Genomic DNA, 16,294 nt, shown 5'->3' on the forward strand with positions numbered 1-16,294 from the left:
TAATTAAACATTTAGTTTGAAGATTAGTTACATACTATTCATTGGTTCATTAAATTTTGACATAAATCTTAAATAGCTATAACTACAATTGGAAAATACATACAAGAAATTATAAACCCTTCCAAAAATTACAAGAAACCAATTTCATTTATAGGAAAAATAATTATAAATAAGTAAACAATAATACAAAATGTTCTTTCATTTCTTCAATCACGAAAATGATATTATCAATCACAGAATTAATTAGAACTAAAAAAATATACTTGGTTAAAAAATTAATAGAGTTTTTCGGCCAAAGTCAATTAAACTTTTTATTGAATGTGTCGAAGAATTCAATTAATTTATAATTTATCACGAAATTTAAGATCCATATTGCAATAGACTGAATAGTCCAAATGAGCCTGAAATAAAGCGGATTACCACCTTAACTTAAACGCAACCGTGTCAACCTGCATGTTCGTCTCAAGAGTATAATGTGATATTTTCACGGGAGACATGTTTGTTATTTTCTCAGAAATTATGTATTTGATTTCGGCAAACATGTTATTTTTTTCCTAAAAAATGTTCCATATTCTCTTGGCAAAAGTAGCATTATGCCGATAGAATATTTATGGGGTGATCCCGTGCCTTCTCCGGTTGTAAGATTCATATTAAAGACAAATAGATCTATATATATTCAGACAATTATTCTATATATTACCTTAAATTATTTAATTTCTCTCTTGTTTCAAAATATCTTCAGTCTTACTCATATCCTCTAGAATTGGACGATTGATAACATCTTGGACATTATAAGCCAATAAAAAATCAATATGTGCAAAATTTTTTAAATCAATAAAATGTCGAACACTTTTATTACCCAAGACGTTGCTAAGTTTTTCGACATCCAACTTCGCTGATAACTCATCGTAATCACTATAATAGAGGTGTATAGGAAATCGTGTATTGATATTCCTAACATTATATTCCGGAGGCATAAGACGATTGTAACGTTTTCTATTGCCCTCGGGACCAAAGTCATATTGGCGAAAATAACCTGATACCATTAGTTGAATAAAATGAATTGCTTGATGTGTAGATGCTGGTGCTGGATGAGAGTCAAATAAATCCTTTAATAGAGGCTAAAAGAGAAAACAAATTTAAATTAGTCCCATTTGTACCTTTTACAAGAAATTTCCTTTTACTACCTGAAAATAGTCCGATTTTCCACCATATACCAAATATATGAGCTCTTTACACATTTCCGGAGTCCACTGCTGATGACGACATTGTTCAATACCAAAAAGTTTCTGTATAAGAGGTGGTTGAAACAAAGCCGAGTCGCCAAGTAAAGGATCCAAAAATGAATATCTTCCAAATATGGGTCTAAGCAATTTAAACAAGGGCGAGCGTACATTTTTCATATAGGCCACAGGTGCCAACATATGAAGCGTTTTCAATTTCTCATTGTACTCGGGATGCATAGAGAGGAGGACGAACATTATCACACTTCCTTGTGAGTGTCCGATATAATGCATGGATGATTGTTGAGTCTTCTTGAGAATGTAATCCATAATTAAGGGTAAATCAATTGTTCCAATTTCATGCCATGAAAATTGCCAAAACCGATGATCACTGGGTGCTAGAGAAGTATGTCTTTGACCATAGGTATTGCCACGACTATTACCTAACCAAACATCATAACCCCTGTCCGCCAATTCATAAGCAAGAGCATTCTCTAATCCTTTTACAACCCAACAATCTGAGGAACTTAGCAAACCATGCATCATAAGAACAATGGGAGCTGGTTGAGATTTTCCCCTCCGTGTTCTAGGATTTTTGATACGAAATAGAGTCAGTCCATAGCCATCCTTGGTGGTTATATTGTATGTCTCACTCGTATATCCAGCACTACTAATGCGATGAGCCTTTAGCATATGAAAAGATTATTTTATTGATTTTTCATTCTGTTTTAAAATGTGGCAATATTCTGAGTAATTTCGTACTTACACTAGTTTCCGCATCCAAATCCATTGCATTTTTATGGAGTATTAAACTGACAATGATCCACTTTACGCCAATCACAGTTTTCATTCTTAATGATCGTTAAACAAGTCAGTATGAGGCCTGTAAGTAGAATGATAGAATATTGTATAAATTGCATTGTACTTATGTACCATAAAGATCTTCAACAAGGAAATAAGGCCAGTCATTAGACGTGACCGAAGTTTATGTACTCTACTCTACGGACAAAAGAATTTCCAAAAAAAGTAGTTTGGATCCCCAATTTGTGATTCGGAAGTAGTGCAAACTTGGATTATCTTCAATGAATTTTACATGGTGACATTTCTGAGGGTTTCAAAGCTTCTCTAAGTGGTTTCACTGCAATGTGGAACGCCGTTTGGACTTGGCTATAAAAAGGAGGTGCCTCGTCATTGAGCTTAACATAGAATCGGGCAGCACTCAGTGATAAGAGAGAAGTTCACCAATGGGTTTGTTGGCACCATAACAGAACGCTTTAGCACACTCAGCTACATTGAACGCGATGCATCTAGACGTCTATTCAAATTTTGCGATACGAACCTAATATGACACCACGGCATGACATTCTAACTACTTCCTGAGATGTTCTTTATTATTATGATTGGAAAAACAAATGAACGTTGGTTCAAATCCCATCAGCGGCACTTTTTTATCAAATACTTTCCTAAAAAAATATTTTTTATGTTATTATAAAAACGATCCATTTTGCTATTTTCGGCATATATTTTTTCATTTAAATTCAATAAAAATTAAAAATTATCGTAATTTGCAAAACCTTCTCAAAAGAACTTGCATGGAAGTTAACAATTCAAACTTGAACCTGTGTCGTTTGACTTTTTCACTTCAAGATCATCCCAGGGAGAATGATCTTAATTTTTTTTGTTATAATTTTTTTTTTTTTTACTTCTTTATTGATTCGCTATTTTTTGTGAAAATTAATTGTCAAAAGTGTTAATGTTCACTTAAAATAGCCCAATTGCGTACTTCCTAATACTTTTCCAAAAAGACTGCATCAGAAGTGGAAAAATCGATGGGGGGATCAATGTTTGTTAACATAACTTGTCCAAAAGGTCTGTATCGGAAGTTCAAAAAAATCGATGGGAGATTCCGGGATGCATTTAAAAACAAATATTTGTGGAATTCCTTTAAATATTTTTGTTGCGTTATTTTGGCCGTATCTCCTTAATTCGTGGCCACTCATAAAAAAATAAAAATTTAAATGAAAATCCTCAAAAAATCAAATTTATTATATGAAAAACCTATTTTGGCCATATCTCCTTACATATACATAAAATTTCTATAAAAACCCACAAAACCTCAAATTTTTTATATGAAACCCTTATTTTGGCCATATCTCCTTAAAAAAAATTAAATTTTTTATATATGTCCGAAAAGGAGATTACTTCGTCACCACCCCAAAAAAAGATAAAGAAAAACTTATTTTGGTCATATCTTTGACTCATTAGAATTCATTATTGAAACAAGTAATGGATATTTTAACTCCTGGAACCGTGCCAATTGAACCAATCTTCTCGAGGAATTATGTTTCATTAAATTCACAAGAAATTTCTCTATTTTATCTGTTTCGAAGAAATTAACTACATTTGATCGATTGTGGTGAGTATTTAAAATTCGGTCTGATCGACCTCACGTCTATATATCTTGTTTTCTTTGCGTGATACGTGATAAAGATTCTACGCAAAATTATTTACTACACTTACTACATTTTAATTATAATTCATATTAAAACTTAATTACTTACACAAACATATACTGAAAAAAATTACTCGTTATGGTGAGGGTAAAATGAATCATATTTATTGCCAACATTATATTCACTCTTAGTGTATTAGAAAAAAAAAAAAACAAATATTCATTCAGTAGTGAAAAATTGGATTAGAAACAATTATTTTTTTAGAAATTCAGCTATTTCTGTATTTCGGATATTGCTAAAAAATAATTAAATTTGTCCTTTAGGTTTTTAAGGTTTCGAACAAGACTACACTGAAAAAAATATTGTCGTGAGGCCAAAGATTTCATGTCCTTAAAATACGAATGCAAATTTTGCTTAGCATAGAAGACGCATTTCTCTTATATAAAGTTTTTTTTCCTTGTCCAAAAGTCGATAAACTTTTCAATGAAGTTGTATTGTTCTTATAATTAAGTGACTTTACCTTACCAAAATTTTTTTTTGGGTAAGGTCTACTTGAGCCACCGTGGTGTAATGGTTAGCATGCCGCCTTGCATACACAAGGTCGTGGGTTCGATTCCTGCTACGACCGAACACCAAAAAGTTTTTCAGCGGTGAATTATCCCACCTGAGTAATGCTGGTGACATTTCTGAGGGTTTCAAAGCTTCTCTAAGTGGTTTCACCGGAAATGTGGAACGCCGTTCGGACTCGGCTATAAAAAGGAGGTCCCTTGTCATTGAGCTTAACATGGAATCGGGCAGCACTCAGTGATAGAGAGAAGTTCACCACTGTGGTATCACAATGGACTGAATAGTCTAAGTGAGCCTGATACATCGGGCTGCCACCTAACCTAACCTAACTATTACACATACCTTGGGGAGCAAAACTGAGTGCATGTTTTCACTTTTTGAAATCTTTATTAAATAGAAAATGTCTAGTGAAACCCATAGAGATTGGGTCATTGATGATTGGAAATAAGTTAAATAAACCGTTTTTAATCTGATTCCATAGAACATTATAGGTAACGACACAAACCGTAAAAGGGGAAATCTTCAAGATATGCGGATGATAACATACTTGGCCGTTGGTTAGTCATAAGGAATCATGTAAAAAGGAGACTAACTTCATATTGTGCAATAAAATTTGCCTGAGTTTGTGGAGGTTTGCGCTTACTTTGAGGATCAAGTTGTTTTTCAAAAAGACGGCAAACCCAAGCATACTTACAAAATAGTAAGGAAATGGTTGACGGAGAACAGTTCTCAAATGACCAAAAGGCTACCACAAAGCCACGTTTTCAATCTTATTGAGAATTCTGGTTAAAGGTGCAATTAGTCGGAGATTTCAAAAGAAATAATAAAAAAACTTAGCAGAAGTATGTCAAGACGAGTTAAAACCATAATTAGAAATAAAGGACTACACTCAAAAAAAAAATGAACTCTCTATTTCACTAAAGCCAATTTAACTTTATTTTAGTTAATGGAATTATTATTTTTGGAGAAAGTTTCCTTTGCTCTAATAATTTTTTATGTACGTTAGTTAAATTAACTAAAACCGAGGAAAAAATTATACTCAAATGAAGCATATAGATTAACTAAATTCGTGTCTTCCACAAAAGAGTTCAGAATTTCTTTAAATTGGTAAATTTTACCAAAAATGCGTCCATCATGAACTTCGTATGTCACTAAAGACATTCTTGCAATTTTTAAATCCAAGTTTTTCCTTCCAACTACAAAATTTTCTTTAAAAAGTGAAAAAACTTAGTTATGTCTAATAAATTTTCTTGAATTGTTCGCAAAATATTTACTTATTTTTACGACATCGGTGTGATGCCAACGTTTGTAATACTGTTTAGTTAAAATTTTCTACAAATATTACAAATTTTCTAAAATTAACCGAAAGTTTTCTCCCTGGTGGGTTCACTGTTTTTTCAGTGTATGAGCTAATTACTATTTGATTTCAATGTGTTACCTATAAAATACAAAACTGGATTCAGACTTACTTTTATTTTAATAAAGGCATTAGTATAGGCATACAATTTATCTGAATGTACAGTCTTGTTTATCAGGAAGTAAAGTAATAAAATAAATTTTATAGCAATTTGACTCAATAAAGCATACTCCTAAGGGGTCAACATGCACACGGTTTTGCTCCCCACTGTACATTTTACTGGAAATCAGATGACTGAACCATTTTCTGGCACTACCATAGAAGCACAACGTTCACTTCCTTTGGGTGCATTGTATGGGAATCTAGAATAATATGGGCTTTAAATAGTTTTGGACCTTTCATTACTCTGGCGGAGTTACAAGTAGTGACTGAGAGAAATATACCATGGTTGTCGTCAACCAACAACAATTATAATCCTAAAATTGTTTACCAATTTCCAGAAAAATAAAAATCCCAAACACAAATAAAAACTATATATATATTTTTATTATCTAAAGCTATGAATAAATACTTATTTTAAAAATATATATCACAATTTTGCTATGATGAGCGAAACACATCCTCAGCTTTATGCATCCTCTGCAGTATACCATGATTCATAATCTCCTTAACTTTGGCGGCCCACATAAAATCAAAATGACCAAAATTGGGCAAATCAATAAAATGTCGAACACTTTGATTACCCAAAATTGTACTCAAATGTTCCACATCGCGTTTCGATGATAGGACATCATAATCACTGTAGTATAGATTTAAAGGAAATTTAAGATTAATATTTGTCAATTTATAGTCTGGTGGTGTTGTACGATTATAGAGTATCATATTTTCCTTTATGCCATAGTCATAGCGACGAAAATGTCCAGATACATGAAGTTGTACCAAATGAACGAATTGATGTGCTGAACAGCTCCCAGGATGGGTTTTAAATATCTCGGGGTAAAGGGACTGCAATAAAATAATAATATGTTTGATTTACTTTTTTTAACAATGTAAAAAGACTTTTGATCTTGGCAATGGTAGTTTTTATACCCTTCGCCACACTGTGGAACAGGGTATTATAAGTTAGTGCATATGTTTGTAACACCCAGAAGGAGACGAGATGGACACATGGTGTCTTTGGCAATAATGCTCAGGGTGGGTTCCTGAGTCGATATAACCATGTCCGTCTGTCCGTCCGTCCGTCTGTCTGTCTGTGAACACATTTTTGTGATCAAGATCTAGGTCGCAATTTAAGTCCAATCGCCTTCAAATTTGGCACATGTTCCTAATTTGGGTCAGAATAGAACCCTATTGATTTTGGAAGAAATCGGTTCAAATTTAGATATAGCTCCCATATATATCTTTCGCCCGATATGCACTAATATGGACCCAGCAGCCAGAGTTTTATACCGATTTGCTTGAAATTTTGTACAAACATAACACTTAGTCGTATGGTCAAGTGGGCAACATTTGATTGAAATCGGTTCAGATTTAGATATAGCTCCCATATACATCTTTCGCCCGATATGGACTTATATGGCCCCAGAAGCCAGATGTTTGGCCGAATTTGGTTGAAATTTTGCACTAGGAGTACAATTAATAGTATAGTCAAGTGTGCAAAATTTGATTGAAATCGGTTCAGATTTAGATATAGCTCCCATATATATCTTTCGCCCGATATGGACTAATATGGTCCTAAAAGCCAGAGTTTTGGCCCAATTTGGTTGAAATTTTTCACAGGGAGTATATTTAGCATTGTAGCTATGCGTGCCAAATTTGGTTGAAATCGATTCAAATTTAGATATAGCACCCATATATAACTTTCGCCCGATATGCACTTATATGGACCCAGAAGCCAGAGTTTTATCCCGATTAGCTTGAAATTTTGCACAAGGAGTACAATTGGTAGTATAGTCATGTGTGCCAAATTTGATTGAAATCGGTTCAGATTTAGATATAGCTCCCATATATATGTTTTTCTGATTTCAACAAAAATGGTCAAAATACCTACATTTTCCTTGTAAAATCGCCACTGCTTAGTCGAAAAGTTGTAAAAATGACTCTAATTTTCCTAAACTTCTAATACATATATATCGAGCAATAAATCATAAATAAACTTTTGCGAAGTTTCCTTAATATTGATTCAGATATAAATGTTTCCCACATTTTTTTACTAACATTGTGTTCCACCCTAGTGCATTAGCCGACTTAAATTTCGAGTCTATAGATTTTGTAGAAGTCTATCAAATTCTGTCCAGATCGAGTGATATTTAAATGTATGTATTGGGGACAAACCTTTATATATAGCCCCCAACACATTTAACGGATGTGATATGGTATCGAAAATTTAGATCTACAAAGTGGTGCAGGGTATAATATAGTCGGCCCCGCCCTAATTTAGACTTTCCTTACTTGTTTTTTTTTTTAATTTTTGAAAGTTTCCTTTGTAATGAATTCATAGCATAAAGTTATACATAAAATTTGCTTTCAATTTAAATTCGGCTCTTCGTTTTTTTAGTTAAAATACCATTTTGACTCACTATCGATTTCCGGCAACGAAATCGAATTGACTTTATTAAAAAAATCAAATATTGATACTTTCCCCATACGCGGGTTACCCTTAATAATGAGAAACGTCATCTCTACAGAAGCCTCACATAGGTTCTTGGTCCCGCCTTTTTCACGCTATTACTCCGTGCTCCACGAGTACCTCAAAAGGGTCCGATTTATTTCAGTAATAAGGTAATTCTTTTTTACAGCAGAGTCTGATTGGATTTCCGGAATATTTGTGAACTAAGATAAAAACAAGAACAAGTATATACGGATTAAGTCCGGCCCGTGGGAGCCACCGTGGTGCAATGGGTATCATGCCCGACTAGCATACACAGGGTCGTGTGCTCGAACCCAGTCTCTACCTCAGTAATACAGGTAACATTTCTGAGTGTTTCAAAGGTTCTCTAAGTGGTTTCACTGGAGGTCGCTTGTCCTTGAGCTTAACATAGAATCGGGCAGAAATATCGTGCTGCCACTATACCTAACCTAAGCTCGGCCCGTCCTAATTTTAAATACCATAAATCAAATATAATTGTTTCCCGGTAAAATCGTATATCGGAGCTATACCATGGACACTTATGTTGGGACCTAAAACATCTTCAGAGTTCCAATTTCAGGCAAATGGGATAAAAAAAAATTCAGTGTCCAGTAGCCCAAGAAGTCAATTCGTCAAATTCAGGCCAATTCAAGTTGTCTAGACGCTCAAGAAATCAAATCAAATCTATATGGGAGATATACCCCCAGTATAGACCGATTCATACCATGTTTTACATACTTATGAGTGGACCAAAAATACCTCTAGATTTAAAATATCAGTCCAATCGGATAAAAATTGCAATGTCTAGAAGCCCAAAAAGTGAAATCACTAGATCGGTCTATATGGGGCTATTCCAAACCATGGACCGAATCACGCCATATTAAGCACTCAAAATACCGTCTAAGTGCTCAAGACCACGAATATGGGAGGTCGGTTTGTATGGGGGCTTTATTAAAATATGGGCCGATATAGCCCATCTACGAACTTGACCCGCCTGCAGACAAAAGACGAGTTTGCAAAATATTTCAGCTTCATTGTTGAAGACTGTAGCGCGATTACAGCAGACAGACATACGGTCATCGTTATACCGTCTTGTAATTTCTCCCTGATATACTTGGGACGTTTTGATGAGTGACTTTTTCCGATCGTGATTGTGCGACTTCACATTGTATCCAAATCAGAGTTGCCAATTTGGTCCAAAATTGGTCCAAAAAATTATTAATTTTTAAACCATTTGGTAAAAAAATGTTATTGCAAGACAATTTTTGATAACTTTTTTCGATAAAAAATAAAAATGAAAAAATTTTCTATAGCAATAAAATTTTGACAAAATTTCCTATAGAAATACAATTTTAACAAAGTTTTCTATAGAAATACTATTTTGACAAAATTTTCTATAGAAATAAAATTGTGATAAAATTTTCTATAGAAATAAAATTGTGACAAAATTTTTTATAGAAATGAACTTTTGACAAAATTTTTCATAAAAAAAAATGTTGACGTCACTTTCTATAGAAGTAAAATTGTGACAAAATTTTCTATAGAAATAAAATTTTGAAAAAAATTTCTATAGAAATAAAATTTTGAAAAAATTTTCTATAGAAATACAATTTTGACAAAATTGTCTATAGAAGTAAAATTGTGACAATAGAAATAAAATTTTGACAAAATTTTCTATAGAAATAAAATTTTGACAAAATTTTCTATAGAAATAAAATTTTGACAAAATTTTCTATAGAATTAAAATTTTGTACAAATTTTCTACAGAAATAAAATTTTGATAACATTTCCCATAGAAAAAAAAATTCGAAAATATTTTCTACAGAAATAAAATGTTGACAAAATATTCTATAACAATAAAATTTTGAAAAAAAATGTATAGAAATAAAATTATGACACAATTTTCTATAGAAAAAAAATGTTGACAAAATTTTTTATAGAAATAAAATTTTGACAAAATTTTTTATAGAAATAAAATTTTGAAAAAATTTTCTATAGAAATAAAATTTTGAAAAAATTTTCTATAGAAATAAAATTTTGAAAATATTTTCTATAGAAATAAAATTTTGATTTTCCATAGAAATAAAATTTCGAAAAATTTTTCTACAGAAATAACATTTCGAAAAAATTTTCTACAGAAATAAAATTGTGACAACATTTTTTATAGAAATAAATTTTTGACAAAATTTTCTATAGAAATAACATTTTGAAAAAAAAGAAGTTTATATAGAAATACAATTTTGACAAAATTGTCTATAGAAATAAAATTTTGACGACAATTTCTATAGAAGTAAACTTGTGACAATAGAAATAAAATTTTGACAACATTTTCTATAGTATATAAATATATATAAATAGAAAAAATAAAAATTTTGAATAGAATTAAATATTTGACAAAATTTTCTATCGAAGTAAACCTTTGGAAAAATAGTCCGCTGGTACGAATTTTTGTCCAATTTTGGAAAAATGATGGTTCAAAATAACAATTAATTGTGGCAACGCTGATCCAAATCAATCGCCGAATGATTGAAGCCGAATTCGATTCGGCGAAAAGATGTAACCCTAGGGTTACACTTTTTCTTCCCAACATTTAGTGCCATCCTAATTCATAATGCCGTCAGGTATCCTAGACTCAAAAGTTATAGCGTGGTTGTTTAGTTTTTTTAAACAATTTGTAATGGCTGCACTTTTAACTACGATCGAAATCTCCATATGTGTTGCGGTTACCACTTTCACTGATACCTACCCAGGAAAAAAAGAGTCGCCAAAAAAGTAATGAAAATGTTCTTTTTGGATACGGAAGTGGTGCAAAATTGACGTAGAAGCGATGAATTTAACATGCACCCAGAAAAGGAATATGATCACCTCAACCATGTTTCAAGAGCAAAATGTAATTTTTGAATGGTGACCATGTAATATGTTTGTCGCAACCATGTTATTTTCTCGGAGGTTATGTGTCTGATTTCGGCAAGCATATTATTTTTGGCGAGAAAAGAACATTTTTGCCATAAACATGTTACATGGTCACCATCCAAAAATAACATTTTGCTCTTGAAACATGGTTGAGGTGATCATATTCCTTCTCTGCGTGTGGGCTTGTCATAGGACAGAAGTCCTTCATTTCAACAGCCGTTGCACGGAATTTGCGTCACTTCTTTAGGTGTGATCCAAATTCAATATTTTGGATGTAAATTAAAAAATTCTGTGATATTTTGTCAAATAAATAATTTTTATAATTTTTAGTGGATTCTAACGCTTGTCGAAAACGTTTGATCTCAAATATTTTCAAAAATTTTAAATTTTTTTCAGATTGGATCTAGCATTTTTTTCGACAAAATGTAAATGATTTGTACCATTTTATGAATTCTTACTCTGTTTTTAAGCTATTTGAAACAAAAAAGTTAAAATTATCCATTAAAAGTATGAAAAAACTAAGTTATAAAAGATTTAATTAAAAAAACTTCCTGCGTAGTTAAAATAAAGAACATCATTGGGAGTGCATCTTCTGGATGTGCTTTTAAAGTTGTGCCTTTGGAAGAACTTCCAAATTTTTTTGCTGGGTATTACTGGATGTTTGGATGTTTATTGGTTCATACGGTTAAAACGGTTTGAGTAACAGTGGGTCAAGTGAATTAAATTAAAAACAGATTAGCATGAAACATAAAACGCAACCTTTCCAAACAATTTGTTTTGTCGAAGTACACTGAAAAAATATTTCAGTGAGATTTTATGTCTTTAAAATACGAATGCAAATTTTGCTTAGCATAGAAGACGCATTTCTCTAATATAAAGTTTTTCCTTGTCCAAAAGTCGATAAACTTTTCAATGAAGTCGTATGGTCCTTATAATTAAGTGATTTCACTTAAAAATGGGTATCATGACATGAAAGAAAAAAAAATTTGGGCTAAGGTCAACTTGACTTTAATAATTCAGAAAAATTTTTTAAATTTAATGAAATTGTCTTTAAATTTGTTGTCTTTTTGCATCTTGACTACAAAGCAAAAGATCGTTCAAATATAGTATACTTCATTTTAAAGACGTTTTTTACTTGAAACATAGCATAATTTCTACTGGAAGTCGAGTTTTAATTTGGAAAATAATGTTATCGTTAACTCGTTTTAAAATGACTTTGAAAGCCTATGAAGAGAAAAAGCGAAAATTTAAATTTGCTTGCTAGAACCAAGTACACAAAACCCAAATTTAAAAGAGAATTGTGTCTTAAAAGTATCCTTACTTGTATTCTCTGCTTCTTTGGCTCGAAATCAATACCAAAATTTTTAAAGTAAAGACAAAATCTTTGGAACCGGGCATGCTTTTTTTCAGTGTACTTATTGCATCACCCTTCAAATTAATTTTGTTTACTTACTTGTGGTGTATGCGTTGTATATCCCCCGGCAATAGCAAGCCAAAATGAACATAAGCCAGGATATGCGAAAGCACTACGACATTTCGAAATACCAAGTATTTTCTGTAACAGAGGATTTTGCAAAAAAGGTCGATCACCATAGAGAGGATCCAATTCACTGTACGTTCCCAAAAGTGGAGCTGCTAAACGTATAGCTTGTGACTGGGCATAGGACATGAAAGCTATGGGAGCCATCATATGAGTAGTTTTTATTTTCCTATTATATTCCGGACGTGTCGAAAGTAAAGAAAACATTATGGCTGTTCCCTGGGAATGTCCCACATAGTGTAATCTAGATTCTCCAGTCTGCTTGAGTATGTAATCAATGAAGGTGGGTAGATCAATGTCAGCCATTATATCCCATGAAAAATGCCAAAATTTTCTTTCATTTGTTGACATTGAAACATGGCGAGAGCTATAGGGATTTCCTCGACAATTTCCCAACCACACATCATAGCCATTGTCCACTAGATTGAAGGCCAAGGAATCGGCAGCACCTCTAATTATCCAACAATCTGAAGAACCCGTTAGGCCATGAACCATTAAGACCACGGGTTTTGATGTTCCAGATGTTGCATTGTGGTTACTTGATGTGGAATTCTTTATACGAAATAAAGTCAAAATGTAACCATCCTTGGTGGTTAAAATGTGCGTCTCACTGGTATAACCAAAATTTTCTATACGATCAGCCTGTAAATATAAAGAGAAGAGGTAGTTTAAATTTGAAATTTATCATATTGACGGATTTGTATACTCACTGTGGTGGTACTGGTAATTAAAAATCCAAGAACTTTCCTTTCCACTTCAATGGCGAAAATAATTAGAATAAATATCAATATTTTCATTGCTTTGATGCCCTTTTTTCCTTTGCTTGATTATCGGAGAACTGATTATATTTTTTTCTTTGTAAAATTTTGTTATTGTACACAATTACGTTTCATTCGATTCTGTTGTTAATAATAAATACGTAAACAATATGGCGTTAGTACTCACACCTCCTTAAAAAAAAAAAAAAAAAAAAAAAAAAAAAAAAAAAAAAAAAAAAAAAACAAAACTTCAAACACTTTTAGATTCTAATAGCCTGGATCACATTATGGTGGTATACTATGCATATTCGTTCTGTTCGTAACACATTAAGGTACTACTGTTAGAAAATATAGCAAACATTTTTTAATTAAAATTTCGCGCTAATTTATATAAGTCATAATTTTTGTATACACTTGTCATAATTTTTGTATACGCTTGTCTTTTTGAAGTGCAATAAATTTTTATATTAACTGTAATTATTCAACAAACCTATTTTAATCGTTTATTTTATTTCATTGTGTATTCTTAATTACTAAATAAACAAAAGTAAACAATCTTTCGTTACAATGCCCCAAAAAAAAAACTAATCTCTAGTATTTAATTTTAAGAATTACTTTGGAATAAACAGAATTTTATTGCAATGAAATTTGTAAGAAAATATTGAGATTAGGTGAATTATGAAAGAGTCAAATCTTAAAAGAAATATTCTTGACGAAGCAACTAAGTATGTCAATTAAGCCATTACCCAGCAAAAAAATTTGGAAGTTCTTCCAACGGCACAACTTAAAAAGCACTTCCAGAAGATGCACTCTCAATGATGTGAACTACCCAGGAAGTTCTTTTCATTCAAAATTTTATAACATGTTTTTTTTCATACTTTTAATGGGTAATTTTAACTTTTTTTGTTTCAAATATGTTAAAAATTGAGTAAGAATTCATAAAATGGTACAAATCATTTAAATTTTGTTGAAAAAAATGTTAAATCCAATCTGGAAAAAATGTGAATTTTTGAAAATATTTGAGGTCAAACGTTTCCAACAAGCGTTATATCCACGAAAAATTATAAAAAAAATATAAAAATTGTTTATTTGACAAAATATCACAGAATTTTTTAATGTACATCCAAAATATTGAATTCGGATCACACCTTAATAAGTGATGCAAATTCAGCGCAACGGCTGTAGAATGAGTGGACATCCGTTCTATGACATGCCCATTTTAAATTTATCGCTTCTGCACGCAAAGAAAAAAAAACGTTTGGAAAACGTGTACCGAAAACGTTTTTCTGTTGTTAGAGTTTTTTGAATTGCTTCGAAAATTTTCAACTTTTATCACCAAAAAAATTCGTTTTTTACAACATTTTTATTTTTTCAATAAAAAAAGTTATTTTTGAAACAACAACACAGTCCATTTCGTTTATATCAAACACTGTTCTTTTCTGACTTTAGGTCTTCAATAAGACACATTTTTTAGTTAAAAATTTACTATACTACAATGTAATGTTGAACATTTTTTTCAGAATCTTCCGCACATATCTGCAATATATGTAAAAAAAACAAAAACTTTGGTCGAAGCAGGGATCGAACCCACGACCCTTGGCATGCAAGTCGGACGTAGCAACCACTGCTCCACGGTGCCAAACTAAATATTTGTTTCTGTTAAATAAACTTTGTTTATTCGGTTCGTGGGCGCCGCAAGCTATGCTATATAAATATAACTTATATGGATATTTATCTATTGATGACCATAACAGGTACATAGCTCAGTGGTTAGTGTGTTGGCTTACAAAGTGCATGGTCCGCGGTTCGATTCTCCGTCCAGGCGAAAGGTAAAAAAATTTGAAAAATTTTTAAAATCGTATAATTTCTTCTACATTCTTAGTATTACAGGAAAAGGTGTTAAGAACTAAAAAACCTCGTGGATATGAGAAAGATGTGAGGGAAAATGCAATTAGCAAGAAAACAATGCTTTTGTTTTTGAGTTTGTCTTTATGAAATTGTTTTTACATCCTGGAAAAGAATAAACGTTTATCACAAAAAGTATATACTTTTCTTCCAAATACACCTCCTTACAGCGAAACGCAAATGAGAAACGAAATTTGTTTGTCTAAAATTTCGTTTGGGAGGAAAGAATTATTTTTTTGCGTGTGCGTCAATTTGCACCACTTCCGGATCCAAAAAGAACATTTTCATTACTTTTTTGCTTTTTTTGCTGGGTAGTAATACTAATATTCGAAATTTCTACCTTTGACCTATCTTTTTTTTGAGTTCAGTTAAATTAAATGCTTCTATGGAAAATTGTGATAAATATAATAATATGACATGCCCATATTAACCCTTAAATGCGCACTGTATCTTTTAAGATACAACCAGAAAAACAATTCTTACGTCTTAATTTCTATTTTTAAAAATATGTTTTACCGGAAAGTTTTTAGTAATTTTGTGTAATCAGCAGTCAAAACTGAAGATCAACTTTTTACAAAAACTCCAAATTGGATGTTAAATAATTTTACCACATAAGAAAGTAATGTTGGTAAAAAACTGCATAACTTAATAATATCTCTATTATCTACTACAATTAAATTGTTTATTTGTAAATAAGAACTTACTTTAATGCGACGGTATTTTTTAAGATACAACCACTATTTATTCAAACGACATAATTTATTTTTTTTTATGTGGTGTGCATATGTTCTTTTTTACCATTTTGCATATTATATATTTTTTTCGGAGGAATCGGTGATCTTGTACACAATTATTTGAACCAATTAATTTTTTTTATAGAAATGTATTCAATCACGAAAATGATAGTATCAATCACAGTTTTAATTGAGCGTAACAAAAAATATTTGAC

The 16,294-nt window shown here is 31.7% G+C and overlaps 2 protein-coding genes across 3 annotated transcripts; both read right to left on the reverse strand.

The window, feature by feature from the left end:
* Positions 1–671: 671 nt before the first annotated feature.
* On the reverse strand, positions 672–2,117 carry LOC142230233 (lipase 3-like). 2 transcript variants are annotated; one of them, XM_075300873.1, is made up of 3 exons: positions 1,990–2,117; positions 1,188–1,907; positions 672–1,121 (listed from the first exon to the last, which is right to left on the reverse strand). In XM_075300873.1, the coding sequence occupies exons 1-3, from the start codon at positions 2,071–2,073 to the stop codon at positions 711–713; spliced, it is 1,215 nt and encodes a 404-aa protein (XP_075156988.1). In that variant the 5' UTR covers positions 2,074–2,117; the 3' UTR covers positions 672–710. The 2 variants fall into 2 exon arrangements, with proteins under 2 accessions (XP_075156988.1, XP_075156987.1); XM_075300872.1 differs by having other exon boundaries at positions 1,185–1,907.
* A 4,022-nt stretch (positions 2,118–6,139) lies between these two features.
* LOC142229187 (lipase 3-like) lies at positions 6,140–13,640 on the reverse strand. The gene is made up of 3 exons (XM_075299724.1): positions 13,393–13,640; positions 12,596–13,324; positions 6,140–6,605 (listed from the first exon to the last, which is right to left on the reverse strand). Exons 1-3 carry the CDS (start codon positions 13,477–13,479, stop codon positions 6,201–6,203), a joined length of 1,221 nt encoding a protein of 406 aa, XP_075155839.1. The 5' UTR covers positions 13,480–13,640; the 3' UTR covers positions 6,140–6,200.
* Between the last annotated feature and the right edge of the window lie 2,654 nt (positions 13,641–16,294).

This window comes from Haematobia irritans, chromosome 3, assembly GCF_050003625.1.
Source record: "Haematobia irritans isolate KBUSLIRL chromosome 3, ASM5000362v1, whole genome shotgun sequence".
Classification (NCBI taxonomy): domain Eukaryota; kingdom Metazoa; phylum Arthropoda; class Insecta; order Diptera; family Muscidae; genus Haematobia; species Haematobia irritans.